Source organism: Anser cygnoides, chromosome 1, assembly GCF_040182565.1.
Source record: "Anser cygnoides isolate HZ-2024a breed goose chromosome 1, Taihu_goose_T2T_genome, whole genome shotgun sequence".
NCBI classification, from domain to species: Eukaryota; Metazoa; Chordata; class Aves; order Anseriformes; family Anatidae; genus Anser; species Anser cygnoides.
Window position 1 is genome coordinate 209,807,268 of NC_089873.1, and position 16,200 is coordinate 209,823,467.

The following is a 16,200-nucleotide window of genomic DNA, read 5'->3' on the forward strand; positions in this document are numbered from 1 at the left end:
AGAGGTCCTCTTGTATGTAAGAATTGGGTTATTCCCCACCTTTGCCTTCCAGTTCTCCAAAATCATAAGCAAGCCCTAGACACGAGGATCTTGTTTTTCATCCTGCCATTGCAAATTTCAGCGTGTCTCAAAGGGAGCACAGATACATCTATGGGATTAACCCGATGTCTCTTCAGTTCTTACAGACAGGTCATCCCAACAATGCGGCTGTAGGGCTTGTGACAGATTATGTAACAAAGAATCATTAAAGCAAATCAGACCAAAATATTCTGTTGCAAATAATTTTAAAACTTTTATTAACAGGAAGCCTGCAGAACACCACAATCACACTTGAATGGTATTATTAGAAAATAAAGGCATACTAAGCTTCGCCTTGTCAAAGAGACATCCAGCTCATTTCCAGAAATACATTAAAGAGATTCTTTTGCAACTGCTGCAACGTTACATGGAGTGCTGGATTTAAGACACAGCTGACTTTTAAACGGAGAAATAAAGCAATTAAAAATCAGTATGCACACAATTCCTTTAATAATTTATCCAGATGATACAGATTATCTGCATAACACTACTAATACAGTACATAATTTCTATTCAGTGTGAACAGAATATAGAGACAAGGTCGGAAATGTAATTGCGAACAACACTGGAATAATCTAGAGGTTCAAAAAAATCATCAGCATACACATTATGTACGTAGTCCTCAAAGGCTACTCAGAAAAGGTCAGTGATGTCTGTACTCTATAACAGAAACTAATTTTTGGAACTTCCAACTAAGTAGTAATGTAAACTAATTTGACTTTAAGAGAATGTACTTTGAGTAATATATTTTTTTTGAAAACAATTGATTTTTGTTTCTATTCAATGGAAATCACTTAAAAAATTACTCTCCTTATAAAAGTACCATCCAGCAAACTTCAATACGTTAACTTTAAGCATAAGCCATTCCATCCATTTAATTAGGAAATCCTATATACATATACATACACATTCAGAACGTAACAGCTACAAGATGCTTCTATGGTGACTGAAATGATAGAATATCAACTGAAGTTTTGATGAGAAGTAGCCATTTAGAAATACATGCCAGGATTAATTTCTTTTTAATGCAGTCACTATAATCTTCTAGTTTGGCTTTTCGGAATCCTCAGGAGGTTCTGCACACAATTCCTTTGCTTGGTGAATCAATTTGAAGGGAAAAAAAGCCCTTTGCTCTTGGGTAAAATAAACTAACACTTTTGTTATTAATTAATGGTGAAGAATTATTTTTTCATACTGAAACAAGTATTAAAAGCGTTTTTAAATTAGGGAGCTTCACCTTAACATTATACATTCATGTTCCTAAACTATTACTGCAACCAAAAATGATCCTGCTCTCTCCTGTGCATTTCCCTGCATGAGCAAGAACATTCATGCAACCTACACAGGAAATCAAAGAACAAATTTACCTGAATTAAAACTGACCTATCAAAGATAAATGAGTGTATTTTTAAAAGTTACTTCTCACCTGATTAATTCTCTTACAATGTTCACTGTATATGCATGTTGTGATTGTCTAGAGAAGCGAGAGCAATTAGGTGCAGCTAAATGTATCTTTAGCATCAGCTTAAATTGACTACTCAAAACTACTGAAAACGAACGATCAGAGCTAAGCTAGAATTCTGGCAAAGAATTAACACGCCAATAAATTCATGCTACTGAAATTAGTCGGACAAGATATGTTTTTATATTCCTAGTTTGAAGAGTATTTTGAAGGTTTCCTTACCTAAAAGACAATTTTTCTCCTACTCACAGTAACAAAATAAGCTGAAAGGTTTTGTGGCTGTCCAAAAGGAATCAAATGTTTTTTCTTTTTTTTTTTTTGTCTTTTTAACTTCATTCGCTGTTTTGAAAGACACATTCTTTGCCTATTTCATATATTTAGATTATGCTTCCATAATCCCACTAAGTCTCCTTGCCAGGATTCTTCTTACGTGACTTTAAAGGTATGTAAGAGACGTCTACATCGAACTGAACTCTTGCAGAACAGTACTACTGTGTCTGAAAACAACTCTTGTTTGACATCACCATTTATACATGTCAGAGCTTCTGGGTCTACTTCCTCAAATTACCAGCAGGCTATACTTGGTGAATGAGTCTCTTCTAACTATCTAGTTTTCTACTTCCGTTTTTTTTTTTTTTATTTTCTCTCAGCTCTGTTTCATTTTTGCCTGTGAGAGAGCGGATGAAGCATTCACAGTAGGTATACTCCCTGTTTTATATACTTTATTACTTATAACACTCTTTGTCAGCTCTTGGCTCCTCTCAATATCCGTCCAGGCTGTGGATTAACACCTCCCTAAAAGACAAAACAGGATACACAAGAGAAAAAGGTTATGAGCTCATTCTGCAACTTAAGTTCATTTTTTAGGGTAAACTTACTCAATATTACACATAAACATTATTTATGTTGTCTGAGTGTTACTTACATTGTCTGTACAGTTTGTGTTTGTAAACTATAAACTAGCTAAAACTATAATAAATTAGCTTGTTTATCTAGTATCAAGTGCAGATTTCTTGATTTTAAGCATTGTGATTCTTGAAGGCACCGGAGTTAAGTGAGTGCAGGAGTTAATTAATTAAATTGCCTCCCACGGAAAGCAGGCTGTGCCAGCCAATGGAAGGGGCTTGGAAGCAAGAGTAACCAGGATTAGCTAACTGACCACCACCAACTCTTTCAGTGTTAAAAGTCACTTTTATGACTTTAATGGATGAATTCCGTTAGTGAGATAAACCTCAGGAGCCCAACTTTATTGTTAATGAGAAATTAACCCACTAGAGCCCGTTGTTCCTCAGCAGTCCGGTTAGTTTTAGGTCCTCCTCAGCCTACACACTCTCGGAGCAGCAAGATGTGGTACGCAAGCCAGCCTACGGCGTTAATTAATGACATATAAAGCGTTAATTAGCGCTTTAACCCCTCCCCGCGCACCGCCACACTAGCCTTGCCCTCACCCTGCCCTCCCCTTGCCTTCACCCGCGCTCTCCGCGCATGCGCCGCGCCCCTTCCGCGCAACGTCCCCACCGCGCAGGCGCGCGGCGCGGCGGGAAGCGCCCCGCCGGCGCGGGGCCTTGTGGGAAGGAGGCGGCCCCGTCGCGCCCCGTCCCGGCGGTGAATCCTCCCGGCCGCTCACAGCAGTGTGGAGCCGCTACCCCCCCCCCCCCTCCTCCTCCCCCCCCGCCCCCCTCCTCCTCCTCCTCCTCCGCCCCCCCCCCCCCCGGATTTAAAGGGGCCGCCGCCCCTCCTCTATCGCCGTGGGGTTGTTTGGTTTTTTTTTTGTTTGTTTTTGTTTTATTTTATTTATTTTTTGCCATGCCGAACTTCTGCGCGGCCCCCAACTGCACCCGCAAGAGCACGCAGTCCGACCTCGCCTTCTTCCGCTTCCCCCGGGACCCCGTCAGGTGAGGGGATGGGGAGCGGGGGGCGGCCTCGCCTCCTTTTCCCCCCTCACGGCCCGGCCTCCTCCTCCTTCTCCTCCTCTTCACCTCAGCGGGAGGAAAAGGGGGGGGGGGGGTTTAAAGAAATAAAAAGGGGGCTGTGAGGGGCCGTGGGCTCCCGGCGGAGGCCGCCCGCGGTGTGGTGCCCGGGGCGGGGCGCTGCGGGACCCCCCTGGCCTGGGGAGGGAGGGGGAGGGCGGCTGCGCATGCGCCGGGGCGGCCGCTGTACCCCCCCCCCCCCCCCCCCCCCGACGTGAGGGGAGAGGGGGTGAGGGGATCTGAGGGGGGGGGGGGTCTGGGATTTGGGGGGCGCTGAGGGTGTGGGGGAGGCTGAGGGTGTATGGGGGGGTCTGGGGGGAGCTGAAGGTGTGAGGGGGGGGTCTGGGGGGAGCTGAGGCTTGGGGGGGGGAGCTGAGGGTGTGAAGGGGGGTCTGAGGGGCGATGAGGGTGTTGGGGGGGGGGTCCTGGGGGGAGTTAAGGCTCTGTGGGGCGTTGTAGGGGGAGTTGAGGTTTGGGGGGGAAACTGAGAATGTGAGGGGGGGGCCTGGGGGGAGCTGAGGCTGTGGGGGGGGGTGTAGGGGGAGCTGAGGGTACGGGAGGGGGGCTGAGGCTGTGTGTGGGGGGGGGGTCTGTGAAGGGGGTGTTTGGGTGTCAGGGGGTGCCTGGACATGGGGTCTGAGGGGACAGACGTGTGGGTGCGATGGGGTGCAGGAACAGGGCCAGCACTGCGCCAGGTGGTGGAAGCCCCTCGGTGCCCTGAGGTGGCTGCACGTGGTGAGGATGGTCCACGTGAGGTGGGCTGGTACGGTGTGTGAGAGGAGTGGGGCACGTGCAAGAAATAAATCCTGCATTTAGGTGTAGAAATTCCGAGGCAGAAGCTCACCATGTCTAGCTGACACCTCTTGACTTCGCTTGCTTCTCACGCTTTCGGAAGGTGCGTCCTCCTAAAACAGCGTCAGTTCTCTCTAACAGCAGGCAATTAAGGCTGAACTTCCCAGTGACTGATACGTGACACTCGCTGGTTTCCTCGAGATGCTTGACACGTGTGAAGCACTTCAGAAGTTGTGAGCTGTGGGTACATAACTGCTCTGAAACTGTCCCCTATTTAAGTGATTTCACAAGAAGGCACAAAAAGTCATACAGGTAGTAGCTGGTTATGAAACCTGTGGGTTCGAAGACATTGTCAAGCTCTCCTGAGTGGATTCAGTGCCTTGTGCTAAACCTCTTATGATGCCTGTACGCTGCAAGGCTTCATAGTACAATCCACATTGCACATGTTTATGCTTTTAATGAAAACTGAAATCAACATGGTTGATTGCCTACTCTTAACCTTTCACTTGTATGGTTTACTCCTAGCATTTTCTGTTTCAACTCTCCATCCTTTAAGAGCCACAGGTTCTTACACAGTCAAAGGAATGACTACAGGCTGTGCAGAACTGAAGAGTTTTGGTGCTGTCTGAACTCCAGGCTTAATTTGCAAGGAGTCCTTCCTGCAAAATCTGAGGAATGTCAAGTTGGGCAAAATTGGCTGATAAATAAGTTTATTGTATGAAGAAAATATCTCCTGCAGCTCATAATATTTGTACTGAAAGGCACTTAGAACGTTTTCTGTGGTAGTGTGACAGAAATATATCCAAAAGTGTGCATCACCTACATTGAGTTGAACAACATAAATTAATGAAGTGGATAGAAGTGGATCACAGACATGGTTTTAGGAAGGATGTGCTGGCATACGTTTCTACAATGGCATTGGTACGGGTAGGCATGCTTTCTGTTTTCAGGACTGCTTTATAATCCCCATGAAGTAGTTCAGGCTAAAAAGATTAACATTCCTGTAAGGGAGTAGTAGAAAATAGATAAAATCGACGCTGAAGGATGATCTAGACCATTTCTTTCCAAAGGAAGGAGAAGCTATATCTAAGCTCTTTCCAGCATTTTTTGTCTGCTGTGCTCTTAAAAACATGCAGTGGCACAGGTGATGGTCTTTCAATGCTATCTACATTTTTTTCCCTAATATCTTATACTTTTCTCATTCAAGCCTGTAGTAAAATGTCCAAAATGATCATATATTGAATTTATTAACTATTACCATTGAAAGATTGATAAACCCTGTTAACATTCTGTCTTTGTAGGCTAGAGGAAGGCAGTGGTTTATTTGCCTACATGAACTACAGCACTGCTCTGCAATTAACTGTAAATGTCAGGCGATGTTACTGCTGTGGCCTTCCAGTGCTGCTTGCTGTCGTGGAGACCTCTTATCCTTGTAGGTCAAACTGGAAGGGGGAGCAAAGTAGTTCGTGCCAAAAATGTGTTGTTTGCTCTTGGCAGCTTACAGCGAGAATGGTGGGCATAACAGAATTAAAGTGTGTCTTTGAAACTTTTAATTAAAAAAAATCATGGATAAGAAATACATAATCCTAGGTGAATCGTCTGTACTACCTTACCGCTTTCATTTTTTTTTGTTACAGTAACTGAGTAATTGCCTTTACTTCTTTCCAATTCAGTGCTAAGCAGCTCTAATCATAGAATCATTAGGGTTGGAAAAGCCCTCCAGGATCACCTGGTCCAACCACCCCCCAACCACCAATGTCACCCACCAAACCATGTCCCCAAGCACCACGTCCAACCTTGCCTTGAACACCCCCAGGGGCAGGGACTCCACCACCTTCCTGGGCAATCCGTCCCAATGCCTGACCGCTCTTGCTGAGAAGAAATGTCTCCTCATTTCTAACCAGGTCAGATCTCTGGAGCATTAGCAGGTCTGTGAGAGCTAGCCAGTCATTTAAGACTGGCTTCACTGATTGTGGCTGTCTGGGAAAAGCAAGAGCAGGTGCACAGGCTAGGCTTTGGAAAGGAACCAACTGCATTTAATGGATTGTGTGTAGCATTTTCACATCAAACATGAATGTAAGTAAGTAAGTAGCCTCTGTTATGCCAATAAGGATGGGTATTTTATCATTTCATGCAGCCCAGGCAGACAGTAGGATCTGTGTTTAACCGCCACCTGTGATTCTGAGTCTTCATGGTGGCAGGTTGAGGTGAGGTATATTTGGAACAAAATGTAAGATACTTTCTAACACAGCAGAGATACTGTTCTGCTGTTGTTGACCAATGCCAAGGTAATATAAGTGATTTACTCTATCTGCACCTAAATAAAATGCCATTTGAGCTTCTACCAGGTGTCAGCAGATCTCTGAATATAGTGTTAAATTTATTTAAATTTGTGATTGAAGGAAACCTCCATAAAACTGATGAATGGTATCTAAGCAGTGGTGCAAAATATTGCATTGAAATGCATCTTAATTTTTGCCAAAATATTTTGCAACTAAAGCACTCACACCCCAGTGTACAACGTGCGTTAGTTGAACGCTTAAACAGTGAAGAAAGTTTTGTACCTAATTTTATTCTCAAATCTTTCTAAGTGCTGTTTGGATAATACCATGCACAGCTACGCTGCGTGTTTTCAGGCATCTGACCTCCTTTTTCTTTGTTCTTCTGCTCCTTATTCTTCGGAGAGAATTTGCTGAGGAGCCAAATACGTAATGTGACTGAGGTGCCAAATTCTTGAGTCCAGTCATATATCCTCCACCATCTCCTTTTCGTCCTGTGGCTACCTGAGAAAACATCAGCACTCCAGCCTTTGCCAGTAAAGTTTCCTGGACATCTGGAGCTCCATTTACTGATCTTCTGCTCCAGTGGGGTGAGGAGCCTGGTGCCTGTGCCTGACCAGGATCCGCAGGCTCAGGCTGTACGTGCCGAGGCTTCTTTGGGACTCTGTGCTCGGAGTTGACTTCAGCCCAGAAGGCAGCAGCCACAGCTGCTCTAATGTCACTGGAGAAGTCAGGAAGGGAGAGGTGTATTTGGAGGTTGATTTTATCTTTGCGAAACTCATTTCCTGAGACCCCTTTGAGGAGTTTTTGGTATCTTTTACTATCGGTCACGAGTCTGATCTGGTGCCTAGCTGCTACTAGCAGCTACTTGTTTTCTGAATAGCAGTGACATCGGAGGTGAAGGGATTCGGGCTGACTTTGTCCACAACAACTAAGTGTCAGTTCTGGTATGCGTGCTGTAGACACACCGTCGCTGCCACCAGTTTGTTGCCGTGGGTTTGCCAGGAGGTGATTCAGAGGAGTAGTTGTAACGTGAGGAGCTTTGACTTTGCTCCATGGTGGTCTTCCACGGCTTCTGTGAGTCCGTGGAGAGAGGCAGGTAAAAGATCTGCCAAGGTCAAGCTCTTGTTCTGGACACCAACCGCTCTGGACTGAAGCCTTCACCACTGACTATAGGAAGGTTCATCAGCCTGTGTGGCAGCCCAGTGTGATTACTTTTAATTACCTGGCTCGTAATTGGAGCAACTGCTCAGAAAGTACTAGAGCCAGATTCGGTATAACCTGCACTTTAAAGGTGTCCCATGTGAGAGGTCCGTGGTTATGCTGCTTGGTGAAATGAAGAATGCAAGAGTGCAAGGTCTGCACTGCCAAAAGGCTGAGCAAGAAAATATATTTTCCTTTTAAGCCATAGTTCAGGATATTATGTGTAGATCTAATAACAATCTATTAAAAGTTATCCCTGTTTTATGGTACTTGTACAGTATTATTTTTATGTTTTGCATGAACTAAAGTTACAATGCACAAACAGTGCAGGGATCAGGATCCAAGATTCCTTTTTCACTTGCACAGTTGTCCTTTAGTTACTCAGTTAAAGTAGATGTGATCGTGAATCCACGCAGAGCTATGGGTTTCTTCATTTGGGCCGCCCAGCAAAACACCTGGAGAAACATCCTTCATCCCTAAACTGTTGAAAAATCACTTATTACTGTTCCCCTTCCTTGCTCCTGTGAGCAATAATTCCAAGTTTGCAGCGGAAAAGGATAACAGATTTACTTTCTCATAGCTTCTATTAATTTCTTAGCTAAGAACCCTTCTTTTTAAGAGTAATTTTTTGTTTTTAAGTGGATTAAATAACTTAAATACCTTGTGCAGTTTCATGAATTTCAGCGATGACTGGGTTATAGGAAGATCTCCCCCACTTTGCCCTGCTGAAATAGCACTGTTTGTGTGACTTCTCTGAGCGGGTTCCTGGAACTTTGTGGACATTGCCAATGTGTACCAATTAAAAATATATAAAATATGGGAAATTTGAGTTGAAAAGCTGAAAAGTATGTAGCCAAGAGATGTGTTGTAAAGTACAGTAAGAATATAATGAAAATTCCTCGCTTTTACTGTAGCGTTATTGTGATAGCATCATGATTCTTTACAATGTAGCTGTCCCTGGCCTTCCTGAGTTTGACTGAGGGGAGATTTAGCCTAGAAGGAAAAGGAGCTTGTGCGACCTCATTACACAGTTAGAACAATGGGCAAATCATCAGTTACATTCATGTGAAGGTTTTAATCATCTGTGTTTTCAGCTTTGTTTCCTTATGTGCTGTTGCGGTCGATCTGTGATGCCACAAGGTCTGTAACGTGACAATAACGCCCCTTCAGAGAATGATTTTTGCAGGATGGAAATGAGTGGGTTTATCTTTTAAATACCAAGATATTAATGGCTGCTGGAATCTTGTTAATTTATGTGTGTATGTATGCTGCACAGATAAAATAGATGAGTTGTACTGGAGTAGCTGTACAGAGTCAGTTTGTGCATGGTGTTGCTCAGAGGTAACTGTGCAGACCCCCTTGGGGGCAATATAAACTGGCTAATACACTTGCATCAATTACTGAAAGTCGTTTACTCACCAGAGGAAATATTATCTTGCATATCTAAAAGGAGCCCTATTACTTGGTAAAATGTTCCTTTAGCTTTGTGTTGTATTTCAGAGAACTAATCCAAAGCAAAAATAAACGTCATAAAAATCTAATGAAAACTTACTTCAGACTTTGCTGTCTATAGAATGGTTGCTTTTGAATTTTTATTATTTCACCTTTTGAAAATCACCTCTAAATTCCCAGGTGATCAGGATAGAAAAGGAAAAAATCATTTTTTTGAAAGGTAGGTAGAGAAGGTAACTTTTCATAGTGGTATTAAAAAGCTATGGCTGTATCTATCTAGTCTAAAAGCTTTTTTTGAATATAATTCTTGTCAAGAATTAGATGGCTGGTTTTCGTGAGCAATTGCATTGCAATGTTGTATGTATGAGGCAAAGGCAAGAGGGAAAAGATTCATGACTTTGTTGGGTGGTGTTAAATGGTGAACAAAAGGAGAAAAGCAGATTTTTAAAAAGATGTCCTGGTACTTTCCAGGGGAAGGTGCACAGAGCTTTCCTCAGCCCTGCGTGAAGGGCAGGGATCGCTGCACTCCAGTTGTGAGTAAGGTTTGAAATTGTAGGGCGTTCTGTTTAAACTAAAAACTTTTTTCTTTTTGCTTACTTGCAGATGTCAAAGATGGGTGGAGAACTGTCGAAGGGCAGATTTGGAAGATAAAACGCCAGATCAACTCAACAAGCACTACAGACTGTGCGCTAAACATTTTGAGACTTCTATGATATGTAGAAGTGTAAGTAAAACCAAGCATTTGTTTATTGCACCTTGCAAAACGTAATTAAGGTTTCTAATCAGAATGCTGCATTTTATCTTTGATCCCTTGGTTAAGTGGTCCCTGGGAAAATGAATCTCCTAGTCTTAATTGACATCGTTGTCATGGTCCAGGGCACTGCACAGACTCACAGATGTTTGTACTGGCACAAAGGATGAGGTGGAAATGAGCAGTTTGGGAAGAGAAACTGTTTGTGCTGGTTTAATGTGTTTGTGGCCTTTATTGCAGTTCTTTCCTCTTGCAAAACCATGCTCATTTTGTTTACTGTCACTAGATGTTACAACATTATATAATGTATTCAGTGCAAGAATGTATGTTTGCATACCCCTAATTATTTAAAATCACTAATGTGCTGTTACTGAAGTGTGTATGTGGTGTAATTCAGTTAAATTGCACTCGGTTGTGGCCAAGAGGTTTAAACACACCGTACGTTTGTCAAGCTTCTGGTTCCTGCTATATTTTATCCAGTTAAGTCATGTTGCTGTTTCCTGTTAATGAAATAATAGCTTCCAATTCTTCTTGTTAAAATGATGCTGATTTTGCTTAGCAGTAGGAAACGATGGATTTGTGGCTTTGTACCAAGTCTTGATTTCTAGGCTGAAAGACACAAAGTCAGTTCTGTGGGGTAATTAAAATACGTAGGTCAAACTTGGAGCTCCTGTCGGTATTACACATGACAGGGTCTCTGGTTAGCCAGCTTCCCAGAAACAAACCAACAGATGAATATTGGAAGAAATTCCGAATCTGAAATGAAGCTTTGTGAAACTCTGTTTGAAATCTACTTCAGTCTAATGACATGTAGAAACACGATCAGTCAAAGGTCTGTACTTGATGGAAATGGTCCAGTTTAGACGACGCAAGTTCACAGCATATTCAAATACATTTTATTTAAAACACTTTTAACTGTTAGAAACGTTTACATGACCACCTGGAAGCCTTCCTGCTACTCATTTGACAGATGTGTTTTCCTTCAATATGGTCATTCACTGTAGTTTTTTGTGGATATGCATAATTTGACGTAAAGAAGCAGTTGAATGTTTTCATTGGTGAAATGCTTGTGTGATTGTTTCTAGAACTGTGAATCAAGTGATGATAAACAAAGCACTAGTAATAAAACGTTTCCTTTCTGATGCATAGGTGCCTGTATATCCCGAATATTTATTTTTTAGAAAATCATAATATTCAAGTAAATTGAAATTATGGCATTGAGGATCTGTGATATGAATACAAAGGGGAAGAAAAAGTAGTAGTGCTTTGGTTTTTTTTTTTTTTTAATCTCTTCTCATTTTCAGTGTTCTCTTTAAATCCCTGAAATGTGAATTGCATAGCACAACTTCCTGTTTGTTCTGATGCATCAGCAAGTAAAAATAATAAACAGGAAAAAAATTCTGTGTACCCACAGAATTTCATAGGCCATGCTCTTTGTACGCACTGCACAAAAAACATGAAATTACACAGCGGCCTAGTTTTTTTTTTTTGCACATGCTGTCTGAAAAACACAGAATTTCAGAGGCCGTGCTCATTTCCTAAAGGCATCGCTAATCTAGATGTCTCTTCACAGAGCCCTTACAGAACAGTTTTACGGGATAATGCCGTGCCAACTATATTTGATCTTACAAGTCACCTGAACAATCCCCACAGCAGACATAGAAAAAGGATAAAAGAGCTGGTAAGTTTTTAATGTACGATTTTTATGTTAAAACAGTGAAGGCAAGTAAGTTCATATGAACCTACATAATGTCTAATAATACGTAGCACTTGGGTGTTTGCAGTTTCTGTGCTGCTGTTCTAGTATAATTTTGCTGATAGTAAGTTAAATACCCAAATATTACACTGGTAGAACTCTTATCTACTCAGAAAAGTTTAATGAAATAATCTGGAAAATGAGAGCTAATCCTGTCTTTGAAAGCAAGTGTATAACTTCCTTTTACTTGCTAATGCAGCGCTAACTGAATACAACTTAGGCATGCTACCCTGAAATTCTTGCTATATGTTGACTCTGATCTTCAGTTTGCCTGGTTCTCTTCTGAAGTCTGCAGTAATTCAGACATACGTGTTTTAGCTTATTGTTCTCAAAAGATGATCCATGTATAAAACCAAGATCAAGCAGTTTCTCGTGGAATTGTGACTTGTCAATGGCTATTTTTGTGTCATTTACATAAAACGTCTATAGATCTCTGGATTTAAGTATATTGAAAATTAAGAGGAATTCAATTCCTAAACTCAGCTTGTATGTCAGAGAAATGCAATTTCTAAATATTACTTCATGAGTGTAATATGTCTGTTGTTTAACTGAATCTTAGGAAACAATTAAGACAGTTCTTTCTGTTGGCATAGTGCATGTTCCTACTGAAATAGAATTCTCTAATGAAATTGATTTGCCCATAATGCAGATTCAACAAACTCCTAATACAAGTATGGGAAGCTTAGTAGTAGCAACAAAGTATTCCCATGTAGTTATGTTGTGACAGCAATAAACTAGCTAAAGAACCTCCTTCTCTTAGACCTTCTAGCTCTTTCAAAATAAGTATTAAAAACCTGAAAATGGTCTCATCTACAATATTTGTATCTGACCTTGATGTGTTTTAGTATCTTAAGGTCATGTGGTAGACATTGACATCAATTTTATCTTTTTTTAAGAGTGAAGATGAAATAAGAACACTGAAGCAGCAAAAGAGTAAGTGAGCAAAATAACTGTTTGAAAAACTTTATGTTGAAAAACTTAAGGCTGATAAGGTAACGTAGAATATGTAACCGTAAGTTTATGTATAGCAGGAGGATAATTGAGTTGCTGCTTGATTCAAGTAGCCAGCCTAAACTTATTCCAAGTTACTCACTTTTAAACTGGAAACATACTCTGAACTCCAGTAACTTAATGGTAATGGGGATAGTAGGGAAAAGCAAATATGATCTTATAGTCGTCTTATCTTAACACTTAACACTTAACACGGTATTTTACGTTTTGTAGTTGATGAAGCTTTTGAACGGGAGCAGGCAACCCAAGAACTGAATGAAAGCAATGCACAAAACACTGTCTCAGAGGAAGGCGGGGAAGAGCAAGAAGAAGAAGCCACTCCTTTAACACTGGAAGAAAGAGAAAACAAAGACTACCTTAAGTCTTTGTTTGAAATTTTGATCCTAATGGGTAAACAAAATATTCCCCTGGATGGCCATAATGCTGATGAGCTTCCAGAAGGTATTTTTGCCTCAGATAACTTTCAGGCTCTGCTGGAATGTAGAATAAATGCTGGAGATGAAGTTCTGAGGAAACGGTTTGAGATGACCGCGGTCAATCTGGAGTATTGTTCAAAAACTCAGCAGAAACAAATGCTTGAGATCTGTGAGAGCTGTATTAGAGAAGAGACACTGAGGGAAGTAAGAGACTCGCACTTCTTTTCTATTGTTACTGACGAAGTGGTAGACATAGCAGGAGAGGAACACTTGCCAGTCTTGGTGAGATTTGTTGATGATTCTCATAATCTACGAGAAGAATTCATTGGGTTTTTACCTTATGAGGCTGATCCTGACATTTTAGCTGTTAAGTTCCATACGACTATTACTGAAAAGTGGGGACTAAACATGGAGTACTGTCGAGGTCAAGCCTACATTGTCTCCAGCGGGTTTGCTTCTAAAATGAAAGTTGTGGCTACAAGACTCTTGGAGAAGTATCCGCAAGCTGTGTATACGCTGTGTTCTTCTTGTGCCTTAAACATCTGGTTGGCAAAATCCGTTCCTGTTGTTGGAGTTTCCGCGGCACTGGGAACAATCGAGGAAGTTTGTTGTCTTTTTCGTCAGTCCCCGCAATTGCTGGAAGAACTGGACAATACAATTTCTGTTCTTTTTCAGAACAATAAGGAGAAGAGCAATGAGCTGAAGGAGATCTGCCGTTCTCAGTGGACAGGCAGGCACGATACTTTTGAGGTTTTAGTGGACCTCATACAAGCGTTGGTGCTGTGTTTGGATGCGATAAACAGTGACTCGTCTGTCAGGTGGAACAACTTTATTGCTGGTCGAGCATTTGTACTTTCAAGCGCAATAACGGATTTTGACTTCATTGTGACTATTGTAATTCTGAAAAATGCTCTGTCTTTTACGAGAGCATTTGGAAGAAATCTCCAGGGGCAAACGTCAGATGTGTTCTTTGCAGCTAGCAGCTTGACAGCCGTGTTGCATTCGCTGAATGAAGTGGTGGAGAATATTGACGTTTATCATGAATTTTGGTTTGAGGAAGCAACAAATTTGGCTGCAAAACTGGACGTACAAATTAAACTCCCAGGAAAATTTCGCAGAGCACAACAAGGTAACTTGGACTCTGAGATAACATCAGAGAATTACTACAAGGAGATCCTTAGTATCCCCACATTGGAACATATAATTCAAGAATTAAAAGATATATTCTCAGAACAGCATTTAAAAGCTCTTAAATGTTTATCGTTAGTGCCCTCAGTCATGGGTCAGCTCAAATTCAATACGTCTGAGGAGCATCACGCTGACATGTACAAAAATGACTTACCTAATCCGGACACTCTTTCTGCTGAACTTCATTGTTGGAGAATCAAGTGGAAGCACCGAGGGAAAGATATTGAACTTCCATCTACTATTTATGAAGCACTTCACCTGCCTGACATAAAGTTTTTCCCTAACGTATACGCGTTGCTTAAAGTCTTGTCCATACTTCCAGTGATGAAGGTGGAGAATGAGAAATACGAAGTAGGACGGAAGCGCTTAAAGGCATACCTGAAAAACACCTTGACAGAGCAAAGGTCAAGCAACCTAGCTTTGTTAAACATAAACTTTGATATAAAACATGACCTAGATTTAATGGTGGACACCTACATTAAACTCTATCCAGATAAAGTTGAATTTCAAGAAGACTTTATTCCCTCAAACAACTCCGAAGTAACAAAAGATGCTTAATTTTTTAAGCTCTAACCAGTCTGGTGAAACAGCTTTTTGCTCATTGAGTTTCAAGGCTGAAGAAAAAAAGACTTTGAAATCCCAATAAATAAACACACAAATAAATAAATTACTGCAAATGTATTTCCATTTTAGGTCTCAGATTTAAGAAGGTGTGGTCTGTGACCCAAATTATGTTTTGTTAGTCTGCATTAAATATGTGATGTGAACAAACAAGCCTGAGAATAAGCCCATGCTCTTAGCAGAAGTGCTTTCTGCATTTGATTGACTTAACTAGGTACTTACTTCGTTGCATCTTGGCAGAAGTACGTTGTGGTGATTGTAGGTCCGATGGGGCTGTTACGTATTTGCTCATGAATTAGGGTAAGAAAAAACTGAAAATGTTAAAAGTATAATCCATTTCACTTCTGTTACTTAGAATTATTATTATTTTTTTTTTTTTGGTAAACTCGTCTTTAACTGATGTGTATTCAGTTGGCATTTTGGAGAGTGAATTCAGCAACCGCACAAGCCTTGTGCTGTGGACTGTTCTTTGCGTAAAGTGAATGTTGGTGGTACAGAGGTACGTTTAAGGTTTCACTGGAAGAGTCAACCTCTTTAATCTCTTGACTGTTTACATTCCTTTGTGTGAGACACACAACCTTTTTCTTTAGGCTTTTAACAGGCATGGCAAGAGTAATGAAATTCCTTAAAGACACTAAAAATCAAGATTATTCCAAAAAAAAAATCATTGAAGTCTGTTTGTTCAATGCAAAAAATGTGCATCTTATTGTTTGTTTAATTGTAAACTCACCCAGGAAAGAATAAAATAAGAGTTTGCTGTTTGTCTAGAAGTAAGATTGAAAATATTGCTGTTATTTTTGGCAAGAATAAAACATTTTTGTACAGTTTAATGCAATTTAAATAAAATGTGAATTGCTTTTTACGTAGTATTGAATTTATTAGTGAAGTAGTGCCTTTTTAAGAATGCCTATGCTTTTGTAAGGTACCTTTTAGTTTTGACTGTTTTTGCAATCCTAGTGAGTGACATTATCTTAAGACACAGGAAAAAATGTGCAATAGTGCTTATGATCTGTTTGTTCTGCTGAAGGTTTTTTTAAACTATTTTGAGATGGTTCTAAATACAGAGCTTTTAATTGTGGAAATTTTGTCCAACTGAAACACTGACAGGTGGAAATGGCTTACATTGGAAATGGCTGAGCAGTTAGCAGTTTTGCAGCTATCCTGATGCGTGCCAATTTTATAACTTAGTTGTCCTTTTATGTACTTTCTTTCCCGTTACAG

General features: G+C 41.0%; 1 protein-coding gene and 1 long non-coding RNA gene across 9 annotated transcripts; one reads left to right on the top strand and one right to left on the bottom strand.

Annotated features, from left to right (window-relative positions):
* Nucleotides 1-505: 505 nt before the first annotated feature.
* Nucleotides 506-3,159, bottom strand: LOC125180520 (uncharacterized). The gene is made up of 2 exons (XR_007159119.2): nt 2,813-3,159; nt 506-2,335 (listed from the first exon to the last, which is right to left on the bottom strand). It is a non-coding gene; the product is annotated as an uncharacterized lncRNA (long non-coding RNA).
* An 88-nt stretch (nt 3,160-3,247) lies between these two features.
* THAP12 (THAP domain containing 12) lies at nt 3,248-15,841 on the top strand. Of its 8 annotated transcripts, none has more exons than XM_066990013.1 (7): nt 3,334-3,435; nt 4,327-4,405; nt 5,604-5,734; nt 9,840-9,960; nt 11,561-11,668; nt 12,640-12,676; nt 12,968-15,841. In XM_066990013.1, exons 3-7 carry the CDS (start codon nt 5,679-5,681, stop codon nt 14,914-14,916), a joined length of 2,271 nt encoding a protein of 756 aa, XP_066846114.1. In that variant the 5' UTR covers nt 3,334-3,435; nt 4,327-4,405; nt 5,604-5,678; the 3' UTR covers nt 14,917-15,841. The 8 variants fall into 8 exon arrangements, with proteins under 8 accessions (XP_066846113.1, XP_066846114.1, XP_066846115.1 ...); XM_048051083.2 differs by lacking the exon at nt 3,334-3,435 and adding an exon at nt 4,078-4,245; XM_066990014.1 differs by lacking the exon at nt 5,604-5,734 and having other exon boundaries at nt 3,335-3,435.
* Nucleotides 15,842-16,200: the final 359 nt, after the last annotated feature.

Excerpts from the sequence above, each read along its gene's own strand:
- THAP12 (XM_048051081.2), top strand. The coding sequence starts at position 5,149 with ATGAAGTGGATAGAAGTGGATCACAGACATGGTTTTAGGAAGGATGTG. Across the intron at positions 5,230-5,603 it reads CTACAATGGCATTGGTACGG|GCTAGAGGAAGGCAGTGGTT; the intron begins GTAGGCATGCTT and ends CTGTCTTTGTAG. Across the intron at positions 5,735-9,839 it reads CGTGGAGACCTCTTATCCTT|ATGTCAAAGATGGGTGGAGA; the intron begins GTAGGTCAAACT and ends GCTTACTTGCAG.